Source organism: Cervus elaphus, chromosome 1, assembly GCF_910594005.1.
Source record: "Cervus elaphus chromosome 1, mCerEla1.1, whole genome shotgun sequence".
Lineage (NCBI taxonomy): Eukaryota > Metazoa > Chordata > Mammalia > Artiodactyla > Cervidae > Cervus > Cervus elaphus.
Genome location: NC_057815.1, coordinates 15,554,538 through 15,573,200, shown reverse-complemented (window position 1 = coordinate 15,573,200; position 18,663 = coordinate 15,554,538). Strand labels below are relative to the sequence as shown.

The 18,663-nt window shown below is 37.1% G+C and overlaps 2 protein-coding genes across 10 annotated transcripts in view; both read left to right on the top strand.

Moving 5' to 3' along the window:
- The window catches only part of LOC122684629 (poly(A)-specific ribonuclease PARN-like), a 201,210-nt gene extending 191,461 nt beyond the window's left edge, over positions 1 to 9,749 (top strand). For all 8 annotated transcript variants that reach the window (XM_043889219.1, XM_043889054.1, XM_043888969.1 and 5 more), the window contains 2 exons: positions 2,422 to 2,496; positions 9,649 to 9,749. The gene's annotated coding sequence lies outside the window, so the exon portion shown is untranslated. The remainder of the gene's footprint in view (positions 1 to 2,421; positions 2,497 to 9,648) is intronic.
- LOC122684914 (cyclin-Y-like protein 1) overlaps positions 1 to 18,663 on the top strand; it is a 76,618-nt gene that overhangs the window by 47,803 nt on the left and 10,152 nt on the right. For both annotated transcript variants that reach the window (XM_043889577.1, XM_043889488.1), the window contains exons 2-7: positions 2,422 to 2,496; positions 4,285 to 4,319; positions 9,649 to 9,749; positions 15,016 to 15,051; positions 17,191 to 17,242; positions 18,087 to 18,209. In XM_043889577.1, the coding sequence (XP_043745512.1) occupies positions 2,422 to 2,496; positions 4,285 to 4,319; positions 9,649 to 9,749; positions 15,016 to 15,051; positions 17,191 to 17,242; positions 18,087 to 18,209 (422 nt within the window). The remainder of the gene's footprint in view (positions 1 to 2,421; positions 2,497 to 4,284; positions 4,320 to 9,648; positions 9,750 to 15,015; positions 15,052 to 17,190; positions 17,243 to 18,086; positions 18,210 to 18,663) is intronic.

Sequence of the window (18,663 nt, the reverse complement as noted above, 5' to 3'; positions counted from 1 at the left end):
TGTTCATGACATTTGTTAAAGGAATGAGCAAGTGACTTTTACCTTTCCCCACCTTCATTGTGATCATCAGTACTGCTGGTTAACCAGGTCTCTTTCAGTTGCAAGTTTGAGAAAATGTCTCAGAATAGCTTAAATTAAAAAATATATATATTGACTTTTATATAACTGGAGTTGAATGAGTAAATTAAGCAGTACTTGACCCAGGAGTTCAATGACCTCACAGCCTATCTCAGTTCTGCTGTCCTCTATTGATCTCTCCTGAAAAGCCTTTCCCCTCATGATGGCAAGAGGAGTGTCCAGCAGCCCCAGACTAGCTAAGGGTCCTAGGGCAACCCTCTGCCTTCTTCTGCTTCTTGGAAAGTTCCAGGAAAGCTGTGATCTGTCAGTCAGTTCTGGGGCATGTGCCCACCCTTGAAACCTCTAGGGTAGGGTAGGGGGAGTGCCAGCTCTTTTCTGATCACTTGGGCAAGTTTACTTTTTTCCTGCATGTTGTCATTTCTTTTATCCCAGCCTTCTTGATTTCTATATATAGATCCGTAGTAGCACATCATAGCATACCTGTAACACACCCTGGTTTGGCAGGGGTGTGTGTGTGTGTGTGTGTGTGTGTGTGTGTGTGTGTGTTTGGCAGGGGTGTGTGTGTGTGTGTATGTTAAAGCTTGCTTCTCTTTGATCCTGACACTTATTTTCCCTGGACTTCCATTGACTCTTGTTAAATTTTACCATTCCATAAACCCTGATGAAAAATATGGCTACTTTGCAAGCATTTCTGCTTATTTTTTAGATTCCAGTGTAGTCTGTTTACTTTCTGGTACAAGTAAGTAGTCATGAATCCTTTCAGAAGCCTTAGGTCGAAAGTCTGTGCCTGTCAACTTTGTGTATAACTGAAATAATTTATTTTCCCAGTGTCCCACTTTTCAAATCTGTAGGGGGGAAAAAACTTTAAAATAATTTTATGGGTCTTTTACATAAAACTGTTGAGTAGAATATTTTCTCCAAAAACAGCTTAATAAACTCCAAATGCAGTGAAGGAATTTTCACGAAGAACAAAGCAGTCGGTTTAGCTATGTAAATTTCTAGTGCTGGCAGTAACAATTAAATTCCCATTAAACCAGGAAGTCCCAAATTACTGTTCATGCAAAATTCTTTCTTTGGGGAAGAAAAGGCTTCTAGGTAGATAACATTTGTTAAATGCTGGGTCAGACAGAATTCACTATGGGACTGGTTAGTTTTTATTTATTTTTTCATTTATTTTTATTAGTTGGAGGGTAATTACTTTACAATATTGTAGTAGTTTTTGCCATACGGGATGGGGAACACATGGTTAGTTTTTAATATATCAATGTGTATATTCTTTTGATTCTCAGCGATAATGTGTAAATCACGTTGACCACCAAAGTCCCCTTTAAAAATAGGCCAATTATTATGTGGTTTGGGAAATGCTGCCTTAACTGTTGCTCTTTAAAAATCTTGGTCCAGTTTCTTAAAAGATTGTTTAATTGGTTTGAGGTGGACTTCACTAAGTAACTGCCCATAGGGCTTTTACGTTTGTTTTAAACAACAACCTTACTGTCCAGCATGGCAGCCTGTGCTTGCTTGATATTTCTGCCTAAATAGAAGACTGTCCCACCTTGGTGCAAGGTGAACTGCCAGCAGACCCACCTTTTTTATGTAGGTATGGGCAAAATTTTTTTCAAGCAGCCCTTTGATGTGCTCCAGGAAATACTGTTACTGAAGCCCTCTATTAATCATGCAGCATGAAAGGAAGAAGTGAGAGTTTAGCTTTGGAAATAGAGGGCAAAGTTAAAACTCACTATCCTGGAAGTGTTCCTATGGATCAGAACATTGAACTCTTATGTAATCCTCTTAAATCTGCCATGATGAATAGCCCCTAGATAAACGGCAGCCAACTAAATGAGTTGGTTTGTTGAGTGTAGTTGGAATTAGCCATTAGATTGTCTGAAGAACGTTTGCCAAAAGCAGCTCATTTGGTTATAGCATATTTGATTGATCTGGTATCTGATAGTAAGTGACTACAGCATAACTTGCTTCTTGAGACTTCTTGAAATGTGCTAGTAATATCAGCTTAAAGAGAGGTGACTGAATTTTTAATCAATATGTAGGAGGGGAATCACATACATGATTTGCCTAAAAGTGGCATAGATTAAGTGCAAGTTAAAAAAAAAAAAAGCCTAAGACATAGCCCTGGTTTTATTCCACATATATGGAGAATTTCTACAATTTTTCTGTTTCCCAATAGAATTTTTGTATTGTTGCCTTTACTACAGTTTCCTTCTTGTCATTACTAAACGCTTTTCTTAAGACTATTAAACTTGATTAAAATCAGCGTGTAGCTGTTTTAAAAGTCATGTCTTTTTCTACTCAACTAAATTGTCACACCTTTTTCTTTTTCCTGTGCAGACTTAGCTTTGGAATCAAACCCTTTTGACCACCCAAGGGCAAGCACAATTTTCCGGAGCAAATCTGAAACGGACGGTAAGACAGTGTTTTCCCCCCCTGAGAAAAAGATTGAAAACTGTTTTTGTTTTGTGTATTATAGGAAGATACAGAAAAGCACTTAGAATGGTTTAATTTTTTTTTTTTTTCATATGTGATAATATTTTAATATGTGATGTTTTATTTTAATATGTGATGATACATTTTTCATTTAGGTGTCACTGTTTTAATGAGGAAAAACACCCAGACCATCTGTTTATACACTTTGCTATTTCTTTATCAGCAGTCAGCTTGCCACATGATTTAGTTGTGGTCTGTTTTTCCATGCTACTTTGTCCTTTTCCTTTCGCTCCAAGAGCACATGAGGTAAAGATGAATGACACGGTTTAGGTCACAGTTAGGTCTTCATAATCAGTTGTTATGTATGGGAGTCGAGGCTTGTGATTTCGGCACCATTTTGCACAGTGCTCAACCGGGTGAACCTCTCTCACATCCAGATTCATGTGAATTTTTAAGTTCTTTTAAAAGTTCTTATAAGAACTTTTAGCTCTTCAAAGTTCTTTCATCCTGATGTAGTGCTGGGTCAGGGTAATCAGACCAATGTGCCTGCCATATGGGATTTTCCAGAAGGTTATCCTCAGTGTGGGAAACCTTGTGTAAATTTCCAGTGTCCTGCTTGTTTTAAGATGAGAATCAGAAGTTTTTGCACTCCTGCTTGTCTTGCCTGCTTGTCTTCCTTAATATATGTTAAATCCTAGTTTATTTGCTAAAAAGCCATATATGATCAGGTTTTTCGGTTGTTTATGAGAGCAGGAATACCAGAAGGGAACGTTCTATAATATTTGAAGTAATGCAGCACAGTAAAAAATAGAGGGTTCTTTTCCTCTTTTATTTTCATTAGATTACTGGTTTTGATCAAAGGGTCTGTCTCAGGAACAGCCAGACGGAAGAGGGCCAGGCATGGGGGCAGGGCCCAGAGTGTACCACATGTTCTCCAACCTGGGAGCTCCTGGGGTTTCTAGTTTGCATTTTCTTAAAGTGTGTGTACTTTGCCTTGAGGCAATTATTTTTAGTTAGGATTACTGTATTTCTCAGTCTTTTCCAGACTCCTGAGCTGCTCACACTGTAGAGAGACGGTGGAGAGAGTAAAAGAAACACTCTCCCATGCCCCTGTCTCTCCTCAGTCTAAAGGAATTCGTGCTTGTGATGCCATGGGAAAGTGTATGGCCTAAGACCCTCTTTGAGCTTATATTCTTCTGGCCTTTGTTGGAGCAAAACAGTTCTATGTGCTGTCGATGTATGTTCAGTGAGGTCAGCACGTATGTTAAAATTTATAGATTACTTTTCAGTGTGTAAAGAACCTGTATTTTTTAAGTTGGGTGACCAATAAGTGGTTCGGGATGCTTCCAGAGACACGGGTGCTTGACCAGAAACTGGAACTTGGAGTTGTCATCTGTTAATCCTGGTGACTAAAGTACATGTAGAACTAGAAAATACTACATACTGTGCAGCTGGTATCAGCTAAATATCTCACCTGGCCTAATTTGCTTTGTCCTTTTCTTTTGTAAATGGAGAGTCTTTGATTTGTACCTAATACAGAGTATCTGTTAGTATTAGTCAAATAGTAAAACTAAGTTTTTAAATATTATTTATAGGATTCATTTTGCTGGGTGGTTTAAATTATATATTTTGTTGGAAGTTATTTTAAAAAACAGAATGAAATTTTAACTCATTGTGTATATTGGTAATCCATCAGATAATTAGTGACTTATTTGTCTATGGTAGTTTTATCAGAATTCATCAGTTAGTTTTTTTTTTTATTCTTAGTGCGAGAAAAGAGGAAGAGCAACCATTTAAACCATGTGAGTAAATAGTTGAAAAGTTAAGAAATCAATAGTTTGATTAATTAAAAGTATGTCTGCCATGATTCCTAAAAAGTATGATGGATCCAATACTGTTAGCATTTAACCTCTTATTTATAAAATTTCTGAATCTCTAGTTCCTAATTATCAAGTATATTCAGAAAGGTTTTTGACTTAGTAGTACCCTTTTTTTTTTAAGGGTCCTGACATTTAAGTTAAATTTCAATAATATGGTTATAGCATAAAGATCTACCTTAAATTCTTTTGCCTTAAATTTTTTATCTTAGTTTTTAACCAAAGTAATAAAAGTGTAATAGGTAATTTAATTTTTAGCACCGTCCATTGACTTCTTGGCACAACAGGTGAAAGCTTAACCTCCTCGTCCACCGTGATTTTATTTCCCTCCTTCTGGTCCCTTTACATGCATCAGTTTTTGTTAAATCGGAATCACTGTTTACTTTATTATGACTAAGCAAGTATTGTTCATTGCTGAGCCATATAGTTCTCTGTGCCACCTCCTTATACACCTTTCATTCTTTTTCTTCAATATTAATGAAATCTGAGCACTTCTACACTTCTCAGGATAATCCAGTTCTGCTTTTTCTAGCAAACATGATCTCACACAGCCCAACATAGTTGAGTAGCTCCCTGGCCAGTCTCCCTGTTTTCACATTCTTCATTTTTGTTCTGTGGAATTAATTTCCTGACTATATTCACTCTAACAGCTATTTTTTCCCCCAAATGTTGTAACATTTGTCACATGCCTATCAAAAATATTTACCATCCAGAAAACCACATCTGTTCCATTTCTTCTTGGAGACACTCTTCGCCAACCTTTTGTCTTCCTACCTCCTACATACTAATGATTCCTGGACTAGCTCTGTGCCTGTTTTCCTGGGATATCTATGTGAAGTCACCTGGGATCTCACATCACTGCTCTCTCGTGTTGGATCGCCTATGTCCTAGATTCTGTTTCCCTCTGTCCTGTTTTACTGGAGCACATTTTCCTGGAAAAAGGCACATGAGCAAAAATTTTATAAAGACCTAGCCTCTGTGAAACTCCTTCTATTTGATACAGTGTAGAATTCTAGGTCGAAACTAATTTTTGCAGTTTTAGAGACATTTCCCTCTTGTCTTCTCATTTACAGTGTTGCTCTTAAATCTATTGAATTTGATACATTGTATATTACCAAGTTAGTCTTTTCTCCATTCCTTCCTCCTGTGGAACTTTGTAGTACCCTCTGTCTTTGTGGGGTTTTGAAATTTCATAACATGGTTTGGTATAGACCTTGTCACGCTATTGGGGCATTTAAACATGCAGAACATCTTTTCTTCTAGTGAATTTTTTTGTGTGCTGCTTTGGTATTTTCTATTTTTTTCTTTTGGATTCCTGTTAGATGTTGAAAATTTTAGAGCAATATTTCTGTACAGATTTTTTTCCCCTTCTGTTTTCCATTTTGTCTTCTTGTCCTACTTCATGGAGGTTTCCTTGACTCTGCTCTAATCCTTCTATTGAATATATTGTTTTGTCTACCTTATTTTTTAGAGTTCTCTTCCATCCTTTCATTCTTTTTTTCACTGATGCAATTTCTCATCTTTCTGTAGATGTTGAAGATTTTTTTTTAAGTTTTTATTTGCTCCTGGATTTTTATCATTCCCATCAGTTCCTTCTCCCTGCTTTGATCTGTGACTTCTTGGAGGTTTCCCTCAAACATGTGATGGTCCCTCGCTGTCTGTTAAGATCTAATTGGAAGCATCACTTTGCTAACTGATAGACCTCACTGCACAGATTTGGCGACCACGTCTCTGAATTTTGAACCTGCCTTGGGTTCTGTAAGCCAGATTGGTTTTGTTGTTCCTGGCCCAGTCACTCTGTAGTTCCAAGGTTGTGCTTCCTCTGTTATGCCATGTCAGTTACTACTCCTTTATCTCATTTTTTCATCTTTCAAACATCAAAAATCATCTGCAGTTTATCCTGTCTTGGGTACAGCTTTTTTGACAAAATACTTTTAATTCTAATGAGATGATATCTCTGAAAGAAGGTGGGAAAAGAAGTAGATTTGTGGTTGGTCCACTCAAAGTTGGATTTATACTTTGAATGTAAATTCTCAGTTTAAAAGTTTTAATTCAGTATAGTTAATGATACTGACTCAGACAGTACTTTCTATTATACCTACAATTAGAATACTGCACATTTCTACTAAGGCCTTGATAAGAATCCTGTTCAGACTACTCATCCTGCCACATTGGCCATTAACGTGCAGTAATGTGGATGGAGTAGTTTCCACTCATGCACTTCTTGTTGTTTTGTTGCTAAGTCAGACATGACTCTTCTGCAACCCCAGGGACTGTATCCCACCAGGCTCCCCTGTTCATGGACTTTTCCAGGCAAGAATACTGGAGTGGGTTGCTATTTCCTTCTTCAGGGGATCTTCCTGATTGAGGGATCAAACCTGCGTCTCCTGCATTGGCAGGTGGATTCTTCACCCACTGAGCCACCAGGGAAGCCCCACGCTAATGCATAGAATATTACAAAATTTTAAGTTAAAGTCTTAATAATTATTAATAAACACATCTAAAGCTTGTGGAAAGGGGAAGAAAAAAGTGAATTTCAGCTTAATTTTTTTGATGGGTTAAACTCAGAGGCAGTAGGCAGGATGGGAAGATTCACTTGGGTGGAGGCAGAATTTCAACAGGTGCTTGACTTTTAATGATAAGTTTTGGGGGGGATTGTTACTTATTAGTCTTCCAGTATGATGATTTTCTAGTCTTTGCCATTAACACTGAAGTCTACTAAGTAAGCCTTTTCCCTTCTTGTAAAGATTGTAGAAGTCCATCTGTTCTGTCCTTAGCTCTGAATGAAGGTAAATACTCTTCTTCATTGAACATTAAACTATCAGTGAGTGGGTTCTGCTGTTTGATTTTTGTATTTGCATTTTATATCATTAATCTTTGTCAGTGTAGTTTATTGAGGTTTTGAGCCAGTGATGATAAGGCTTTAATCATAAAGGACAGTTACCTTAAATTTTAAAGTGAGATGAGGGGAAAGTAACCTGTTGGCAGCTAATACATCCAGGCTTTGCTCAGAGGCTTTAATTCTGCCATCCTTTAGTGAATAGTAGATGCCAAAAGTTTGAATCGCTTCAGGAGTAGGCCTGGAGAAGCGTTCACTATTTCTTTGGTAGGATCTAGCCAGTAGTCTGTAGGTTACTGATAGACTAAATGAGCGCCCGTAGTCTGTAGGGCTACGTCTGATTAAACTTCTTAAACGTTTCAGCACTAATATTTCCAAAGATAAACAGATATAATTCATAATAAAGAAAAAAGTTTTAATAGAGAAAAACGGGACAAATGTTACCCAAAGCCAAAGCTCTACAAACTAGTCTATATTTTGGTGCATTTTCTTACTATTTTTATTCCCCTCATAGGTAGATTTTATAGTCAGAACTGACTTTTACTGTGTGTAATGTGTCATACTCTTAATAGTGGTGACCTTTTAAAAGATAACTTCATTTAGAATATAACTATTTGAATGAACAGTTTTCATGCTGTGTCTCTTTTGAGATTCTGAAATTACACATTAACCAGATGGCTTAAGGAATATATGAGTTTCAGTTGAAATCATTTCTAGCTTGAAGGAGAAATTCTCCCAAATAGTGGTACTTTTCAGGTATGTTATGTGTAGAACTTTTTGTTAATAAGGAGTAAGTGGCCTTGCCATAAAATACCTGAAACAAGCAAAACGGTGGCTTATACACCCATTTGGATAGTTCTTATTATTGGCTACTGGCAATGTTTATTTAAATGCTCTGTATTTAAAAAAAAAACATTGACTAGACTTTCTCCTTGTTTCACCTTTGATGCGTTTGTGGAGGACATGGATAGAGTGTGACAGCGTGGTGAAAACTATTTTAATAGAAGGAAGGAAGGCTCATCTGAATTAGTAAACAAAACCCAAGAAAACCAAGTGTTAAAACTGTTTGTGTTCTGTGGTATTAAAGAATGCTATTACTCAGAGCTACTGACAGTGACTGGGATTTGATTATTGGCCTTTACTTAAAGGAAGAGAATTGTCCTCACATAGTTCAGGCTGTTTTAGTATTTGACTATGGCTGTGTTTTGGGCTCTTCACAAATAAATGGATACTTCTAAAGTGTTTTAAAGATAGCTTGTTCTCTAGAGGGTCTGACAAAGCTCTTTGTCACCTACCCAGCACCACTGCAGATAGTTTGAATGTGTATCATTAGCATGATTTACCTTCCAGTTGTAATCGATCTTAAATAATTGGTCAAATGCTTCTTGATTCCTAATTTGTCCCAGATTCTGTTCTCAGCAGCTGGAGGAGGAGCAGTAAGAATCTGTCACCTGGAGGAGCTTGTTTGCTTACTTAGGAGGGGGATACCAGGCAAGCAGTTGAGACCATGTAACAGGTGGTGAAACAGAGGTGTAAGTGTGCAGAAAGGTAGAAGTTTGGTGGTGTGGCTGCTGGCTGAGGTTTGCTGGAGGTCGATGGGGTCAAGCTTGCTGGGACAAGGAGGAGGAAGAAGCCACTGCAGGCAGAGAGCAGCATGTGCAAGGCAGCAGAGTGCCATGATGAGTGGCAGATAACATGTAGAGTAGAATTAATAAAACTGTGAGATGAGTGGAAAGTATTCTCTGAGGCTCTCCCTTGTGTAATATAATGGCAGTCTTACTTAACCGTGAAATTCTCAGAGCTGCTTTGTCTGTTTCTTGGCTGTGAGAGAATCTTAAAGCTATACCCTTTCATCCTCCAGATAAGGAAACTGAGGCTCAAAGAGATTTATGGCCTTCAGGTCACTAGTGATAGAGCAGCCCTGGCATGCCCAGCCTCTGATTCAAAAACGCTTGTTTCCTCACACTGTCTCCCAAACTAATACATTTATGATTGGCGTTCATTGACTGCAATGAAATGCTCTCACATCGATATTATATAAAGCATTGCATTTTATTGTAGTAAATGAATAGAAATAGAAATCTCCGCTGCATTTCATTGCTTAAGGAAGAAACACTGAAGTCTTACTAAAAGCTTTCTCATTACTATAAAGGCAATTTATAATAGGTGCTTTCCAGGTTCATTTGTGGGTCCTTTTTCAAGAGCAGCAGTTTATACCACATTTCTCAGATCTTGCCTGTGGAAGTGAGAGTACAGAGGTTTCCCATGGAGCTGCACGTGATGCCACACTCAGCAGTTCATGGAGTATAAGGAAAATCTTAATGCTTTATCGTTTGACATTTTAACCAAGGAAAAAACACACTTTTATAGGTTTAACTTACTGTGACATTTTCTTCTATCTCCCTTCCCCTTCAGGTATCTCCAAGGAAGCTTACTAAAAGGTATAGCTCATGCCCAACCATATTTCCAGATGACAGCACAGTCAGCGAGCCTAATCTTAGAACCACAATAAAATGGTGAGTACAACTAGGTTGCCAAGGCTGAGTGGCAGACCCCCTTCATGCTGAAAGCATCCTCGCCATACATTATTTCATTCGTTTGGTTTGTCCTTTTCAGTGATCAGGTTAAGAAACTGGTGTCAACTCTATGTTGGCTTCAGGGACCTCTCAATATGAGTCTTCAGTTTCCATGTTAATCATAGAGTACATGATAGAAGGGAAAGTCAGTTAGCAAGTGAGAAATCCCAGGAAAAATGTAAACCTCATTTGATTCATTTCTATTGTTAAGACAATGTTGAACATAATGAGAAACAGAGGTACCTGTTTATTGTATGTTTCTAGAAAAAAAATTATTTCTTTATGAGTTGGGAGAGTCCTACAACTATGTATACTAGTTTGGAAGCTACCATTAGAAGAAGGAACAGCTTGTCCCCTATTGGCACTGAAGTGAATCTGCAGTTAAATTTAACTGGACTTGGTCAGATTTATCCCACCGTGCATTTTTTTCCTGCAATATTTCTGTAGGAAATTTTACTTCTCCTTCCTCTCCCCCAAAGAGGGGGAAAATATATCAAAACCGTTTTAAGGGGCATACTCTCAAGCTTAATTTCTCCATAGATGAAATTTGTTCAACTGAGATTTTAACTTAATAGACACATTAAATTTTTGTTTTTGTTTTTTTTTTTTAATTTTTGTTTATATATGTGTATCTCTAACACACTGTATCAATCAAAGCAGAGAACAAAAAAAGAGATGAAGTTTCAGAAACAAGGCTGTGGCCAGGCTTATACTTAAGAAGACACGAACAGTGTTACAATGACGAAAACTATTCCTCAACTTCTGGAAGCCCCTCATAGTCCACAATTGGAGATGCACAGTTCAAAACGCCCTAATCATGGGAATGTTCAAGTTTATTTAAGAGAGAGAATTAAAAACGAAACAGGATGCAGACCTTCCTACCTCCCTTGGGGTTGTCCATGGAACATTAAATAATGTCTTCTTAGCATATGAATGTTGACTTTCCAGAACAGTTTGGGAAATGCTACTTGAAAATATTAGTATCCTAGTTTCATTCTTTTACAAGTGGTTGACCAGCTTTCCCAGCACCACTTGTTAAAGAGGTTGTCTTTTTTCCATTGTATATCCTTGTCTCCTTTGTCAAAGATAAGGTGTCCATAAGTTCATGGATTTATCTCTGGGCTTTCTATTCTGTTCCATTGATCTGTATTTCTGTCTTTGTGCCAGTACCATACTGTCTTGATGACTGTGGCTTTGTAGTAGAGTCTGAAGTCAGGCAGGTTGATTCCTCCAGTTCCATTCTTCTTTCTCAAGATTACTTTGGCTATTCGAGGTTTTTTGTATTTCCATACAAATTGTGAAATTCTTTGGTCTAGTTCTGTGACAAATACCGTTGGTAGCTTGATAGGGATTGCATTGAATCTATAGATTGCTTTGGGTAGAATAGCCATTTTGACAATATTGATTCTTCCAATCCATGAACACGGTATGTTTCTCCATCTGTTTGTGTCCTCTTTGATTTCTTTCATCAGTGTTTTATAGTTTTCTATGTATAGGTCTTTTGTTTCTTTAGGTAGATATACTCCTAAGTATTTTATTCTTTTTGTTGCAATGGTGAATGGTATTGTTTCCTTAATTTCTCTTTCTGTTTTCTCATTGTTAGTATATAGGAATGCAAGGGATTTTCGTGTGTTAATTTTATATCCTGCAACTTTACTATATTCATTGATTAGCTCTAGTAATTTTCTGGTAGAGTCTTTAGGGTTTTCTATGTAGAGGATCATGTCATCTGCAAACAGCGAGAGTTTCACTTCTTCTTTTCCTATCTGGATTCTGAAACTAGAACACTTTCTAACACCATACACAAAAATAAACTCAAAATGGATTAAAGATCTAAATGTAAGACCAGAAACTATAAAACTCCTAGAGGAGAACATAGGCAAAACACTCTCCGACATAAATCACAGCAAGATCCTCTATGACCCACCTCCCAGAATATTGGAAATAAAAGCAAAAATAAACAAATGGGACCTAATGAAACTTAAAAGCTTTTGCACAACAAAGGAAACTATAAGTAAGGTGAAAAGACAGCCCTCAGATTGGGAGAAAATAATAGCAAATGAAGAAACAGACAAAGGATTAATCTCAAAAATATACAAGCAACTCTTGAAGCTCAATTCCAGAAAAATAAATGACCCAATCAAAAAATGGGCCAAAGAACTAAACAGACATTTCTCCAAAGAAGACATACAGATGGCTAACAAACACATGAAAAGATGCTCAACATCACTCATTATCAGAGAAATGCAAATCAAAACCACAATGAGGTACCATTACACGCCAGTCAGGATGGCTGCTATCCAAAAGTCTACAAGCAATAAATGCTGGAGAGGGTGTGGAGAAAAGGGAACCCTCTTACACTGTTGGTGGGAATGCAAACTAGTACAGCCGCTATGGAAAACAGTGTGGAGATTTCTTAAAAAACTGGAAATGGAACTGCCATATGACCCAGCAATCCCACTTCTGGGCATACACACTGAGGAAACCAGATCTGAAAGAGACACGTGCACCCCAATGTTCATCACAGCACTGTTTATAATAGCCAGGACATGGAAGCAACCTAGATGCCCATCAGCAGATGAATGGATAAGGAAGCTGTGGTACATATACACCATGGAATATTACTCAGCCGTTAAAAAGAATTCATTTGAATCAGTTCTAATGAGATGGATGAAACTGGAGCCCCTTATACAGAGTGAAGTGAGCCAGAAAGATAAAGACCATTACAGCATACTAACACATATATATGGAATTTAGAAATATGGTAACGACAACCCTATATGCAAAAACAGAAAAAGAGACACAGAAGTACAGAACAGACTTTTGAACTCTCTGGGAGAAGGTGAGGGTGGGATGTTTCGAAAGAACAGCATGTATATTATCTATGGTGAAACAGGTCACCAGCCCAGGTGGGATGCATGAGACAAAGTGCTCCGGCCTGGTGCACTGGGAAGACCCAGAGGAATCGGGTGGAGAGGGAGGTGGGAGGGGGGGATCGGGATGGGGAATACGTGTAAATCTATTGCTGATTCATATCAATGTATGACAAAACCCACTGAAAAAATAAATAAAATTTAAAAAAAATATATTAGTATCCTTATCATTAATTTTACTTTTCTGTCTTAAAAGTATAATTAGCTTATAAATTTAATTTAATTTTTAATGTGCAAGGCTTTTTATTTTTTAGCTATTTAAATGATCAGTAACTTCTAACTTTAATTAAAAACAACCAGTTCACAATCATAATAATGTAACTTTCTTATAATATTAGTTTCGGTCAAATCGTATTTCAACAAAAACTGAGCCCCATTGCTCTTTAAAGTCCTGAGTTTTGGCACTTCTCTCGTAATCACTGAATGTTTTTATTCAGCCAAGACTCTAAATCTGTGGGTTAAAAACTACTCTCACTGTGGCTAGACTCACAGCTTCTTTTGAATTCAAAAGAGCCTGATGTTCCAGTATATAATTCAGAAGTAGTTTTAAAGATTAACCTTGCTCAGACAAGTAGGTTTCATGCTTTTTATTCTCAACCTAGTCTTAGTGTTTGGAAATAAAGTAAATTTTTTTCTCATTAAGTTTTAAAAATGACCATTCACATTCATTATTGATGAAATAAAGGTTTACTGAGAAAATTAATAGGGCAAATTGGCTTTTAGGAATGATCTTGAAAAATACGATGGGATTAGTTTTCATTTGGGGTAGGTGAGCCTTATTAGAATCACTTGTGCAACTTTTTCAAGATGTATGTCTCTGAACACATACATGAATTCCACCTTTCCTCCCTGCCCTCAAGACACAGTCTGTGGGTCTATCTGCCTCTCTGTCCCTGTGTCTCTTTCTCTCACACACACACCCCTTTTGACAAGCTGAGGAATGATGTGTGAGGCATGATTTCATAGACAAAAGCATCCTGAGAGATTCTGATCTTAACCCTGACTCATTCATTCCTAGACTTGGCTGCACGTTGCAGTCACCTGGGGAGCTTTAAATACAATCCTGTTGCCCAGGTCGTACCTAATGCAGTTAAATCAGAACATTTTGAAGCAGAAGCCAGGCAGTGTTTAAAGCGTCCCGGGTAATCCAGTGTGCAGCTGACCTTGGGAACCACTCTCTGCTTTGAGGGTAGGAGAAAGAGAACTACTTCTGATAACTGGTGGGACGTTGAGTAAGTCAATTTTAAGCCTTGATTCTCTTATTTGTAAAATGGGTTAAGTATCATATTAGGTTCAGTTGCCCTTTTTATCGTGTAACTTTTAATTCTGTGACTTTAAAATCAATTTGAAGAAACTTTGAAGCACTATAGAAGTATCCATCTTTGATGCTAACAGTGTTACAGGCCTTTCTGCAAATGCTAAGATTCTATAGAGGAGTTACAAAATTCAGATTTGCCTTCTCTCTATTATTTTGAGTTTCATTTTAGATACTGAGAACAAAGGGAAGCAAATAACTTAACCAGAGAACCCCTTAATTGCCTAATACACAGCATCTGTGAATAACTTAGGGCTATAGTAGTGTAAAAACTATCTGAGGACTTGTACCTGTTGGTTAGTTAATACTTTATTTAAAATAATGTGGAAATACCTGTCATTAATAGTGTACTGTGTTGTATTGTGCTGCCTTATTAGCAGTGCTTATTTCAGGATAACTAGGCCTATCATCAATTTTGTGACTATAAAATTTTGCTATTAAATTTTCTAATAATTATGTGTGAAAGTGATTTTAAATCCATTTTATTTGATATGGAGCACTTGTATTACTTACTTTTAGAGAAATAATGGAAAATAGATGTGTTAGGGGGACTACCGAACGGAATCAACTGAAATGCAGTGCCTAACAAAAAGCCACACGCACAAAATCTGTATGGCTTAAATTTAACCATGTGGATAGATGATGTAACTTGTATGGGATGAAAGATTCTGTGCATAGAAGGACAAATGACTGGGGAAATATGTAAGAATTTATATATTATAATAATCAACCCAAACATGTCTTCTAAGAGCACATCTATATTTTGGGTCTCCTAATTTTGCTAAAAGCCAAAGAACCTAAAACATGGGGGATACCACCTATGGGTACTGCTCTGAATTAGGGGGTGTGGGGGCCACCGGGCATCTGGATGGTCTTACCTCTCTACCAACCCTTTAAAATGTCTTCAGGCCTAATGTGATAAAAACCAATTATTACAATATTTTTTTTTCCTCCACAGGGTGAGCTTAGAAATATATAACCACATAAAAAACAGGTGAGCTCTTTTAAAACCTGTCTTGTTATTCCAGCTAATTAATTTACACAGTATCAAGTTTAGTGTTAATAACAATGGACAGTATTAGAGTAAGCTTTTACTGTTAGGAGTCCTTTCATTACAGTATTGAAGTGAATCATTTATTTTTATTTTGAGACTCTTAATTCTTTAAGTTTTATGTGGTTTACATGGATATTTACTGTATTAGAAATTGAAATTTAAAATTTAAAAAATTAAATCCACTGTATGTGAAAACAGGCTTTCCTCAGCACTGCTGAAGTTCTGAGCCGGATGAGGCTTTGGCGTGGGGTGCCACCCTGTGTGCCGCAGAGTGTTTAGCAGCACCCCGGCCTCTGCTCTGTAGGTGCAAGTAAGGTGTTCTGCTTCTCTCCACATTAGGACAGGAACACTGTCTCCTGAGGGATGAGATCACCATCTGACTGGGGACCCCAGTGTTTAACATAAGTCATTTTTTTAATGAAAAATAACCATTTTCCACAACAAAATAGTGGAGAGGATAGTATCTCATTAATAGGAGACAGTTGATTCTCATGTCAACATTGTCTTCAGTCATTTGCTTTGAAGAAGCAATATGAAGATCCAGCTACATGCAGACATATAGTTGGGAAAAGGTGAATTTTTAAAGCCTTGAGATAATTGGACATATTCTTTGATACTGTCCCCAAAATCCACATGTGCCAGTTTATTAAATTAGTTAAGATGGAGTTCCAAGTCATTATCAGTGAACTTGAGGTAGATACTATGTTAAATTAATGCCCATTGATCTGTCATGCATACTGAGTGGATCTTTTTATCTGTACATGATTTTATATTATACATTGTCATTTGCAAAGTATTGGTTCACATGTCTTCAGACAGTGTCAAAAACTCACTCTTGTTAGTATCACTACCAGTCTTATCAGGAAAGTCTTTAAGTATTGATAAATCAAGCTCACCATAAATAACACACTGGAAGGTACAAATTTTCCAAAAATCCTAATATTTTTAGCTTGATGGTTTGAATTTTATCATTGGCAACAAATAGTTTAGAGTTTTCTTTGAAGTGACAGGCTCACTTTGTTCATTTTTGAAAAAATGACTGTCAATTGGCGTTTCATGAAAAAAGTGGTTTAAATATGATGTTCTAGGGGGAAGAAAGTGACTTGGTTACCAGTAAGTTACAAATGCTCTTCCTTAGCACAGCCATATTTCAGTCCATACAAGCGCTTAATGCATACTTTCCGCTTACTCAGAATATGAAGAAGAAGAGTAAAGGTTTAAGAACACTTAATTTTTACTCTTTCATCATGGATGTTCTTAAGTGAAGCAGATTTTTTACATTCATTTGGCCAGGAATAAGTGAATGACTTCTAATTTAGTTTCATACCACTGCCTTGATTCACACTCAGAAATGAGCAATTTTACCCACTTTTGCTTTTATACAATCATAGTTAAGTGTCAAACAGGGTAAAGGCAGGTGATGTCTTGGTATTCTTATAAAACACGTTTTGACCTCTTGGACTTACAGGATTTCTGAAGAGGGGCCAGGGGAGATTCCTATAGAGGCCTATAGACCACATTTGCAGAACTACTGTTTAAATGGGCACAGTGTAGTAGTGTGGTGGAATTTAAAAGAAAAAGCCTGGTCTCTCTTAAAAGACAATTAAAATTTTTAACTCAAACTATTTAAAAGAGACAAGAAGAAATAAACAATAAGAATATAATATGAAGAACAAAAGCGGGGTGGAGACAAGAAAAAATCATGAATCTCATATTTACATTCATTGAAGTTAGAAGACTTTATTGCCTACTACTACCACTTTATAAAATGTTCTTGTATATTCCATTGTGAGGTTAGTGAAGTGGAAATGTATTGGTCTACGAACATTGCCTGTTAGAAGGGGTCTGTGTGGGTAAAGGCAGCTCTGGCTGGTTATAGAAGAGATTTCATGCAACTTGGTGTGCTGAGTATAAAATAGGTCAGAAAACCTTTCTAAGGGCAGAATCCAGGAGAATATGTAAAACTGTTTGCTTTATTAAGGTTAAGCTTCCTCTACTCCTCTCTCTACTTTTAGCAGATATTTTACTAAGCTAGTAACTCCTGAATTAATTTTTAAAATACACATTCTTATTTTATAGAGATTCTAATAGGTCCTTGGACATTTTTGATGAGAGATCACATCCACTCACAGTAAGTGTCACTTTTATTGAAGGTGTATTTTTCTCTTATTACAGTTGTGTTTATTTCATGCTGATTTGCTTTGAAATTAATTACTAGAAGAAAATTATTGCCTCCAGCTCAAAGCCAAGATTGTCTTCCTTTAAGTCTTCTTCCCCCACCCCATATTATGTCAAGTAATTTTACCAAAAGCATGTTGTGTCAGGGGTGTGACTGATAAGAACCAAGTTACGCTTTGTATGACGAATGAGCAGGTAAGTAAACATACACAAGCAACAGAAAATGTAGGTTTTTAAAGGATGATTTTCCATAGCGTCACACAATATAAACATTTCCTAACACATATGTAAGACCTCTAAGGAGAAAATTTAAAAACTGTTTAAATTTTAAACTAATTAAAATGACAGGGTTTAAAAACTCACTTCTTCAGGTGCTCAGTAGACACATGTGACTGGTGACCGCTGTGTAAGAGAGCACACTCTTAGAGCCTCTGGTTACAGGACACTGGAAAGGTGTTTTCATAGTTGACTGCAGAAAAGTCTGATGACGTACAATGATCAGCAAGACTTTGAGCCTAAAAATAGTTTGCATTTGGTTAGAATTCTTTGGGGAAGAAGGTGAAAATACATTTTCTGAGGTTGTGCTTGCATTTTTCTTTAATGAATGGTAGTGAGTATTGAATCACTATGGTACTTTAGGATCCAATTGTTTATATTTAAAAGACTACAAGATATGTCACCTAGTCAAAATTATTTTAAGTAGCACGTGGGCCCACGTGTGAAGATTGCTATCTTGAGGGTACTTTTAAGTATTTTTCTTCAGTGGATACTTAACACTGTGTTTTTTCTTCTTTCAGCGAGAAAGGGTTCCGGAGGAGTACTTTCAGCATGATCCTGAACCCAAATACATCTACAGATTTGTGTATGCTCTCTTCAGTGCCGCCCAGCTGGCTACTATTAAATGTGCAATAGTGACTTTGGTAATATATTTTTCTCTTAATAGAAGCATCTCTAGAAATTTTTTTCTTGTACAGAAGGTATGGGCCTGTTTTTCAAATGAAAGTAGGTTCCTGAAATGATCATCAGAACTTTATTAAAGAGAAATGTATCAAAAGGAATGAAAACATACAGATTTGAGCTTTAGTAATCATCATGATTTAAAATGTTGCCACTGCTTTTCTCATCACAAAACAATTGATGTTAAAGGCAGCAGGAGAGACTTCTGGTTTCTCCTTCCACACCTCAGGATGCATGCACACACAGGGCACACAGGCGCACACCGGCAAAGTGTGCTGGGTGGTAGGATGGAGGCGATCACTGAACTTCCTGGCCCACGGCAGGTGTAGATTCAGTGTGTTTCTGAGTCTCAGGCTGTGTTGCCTAGGCAGTGTGATGTGTGTCTTGATTGAGACTGACTGCCTTCACCTCCCTGAC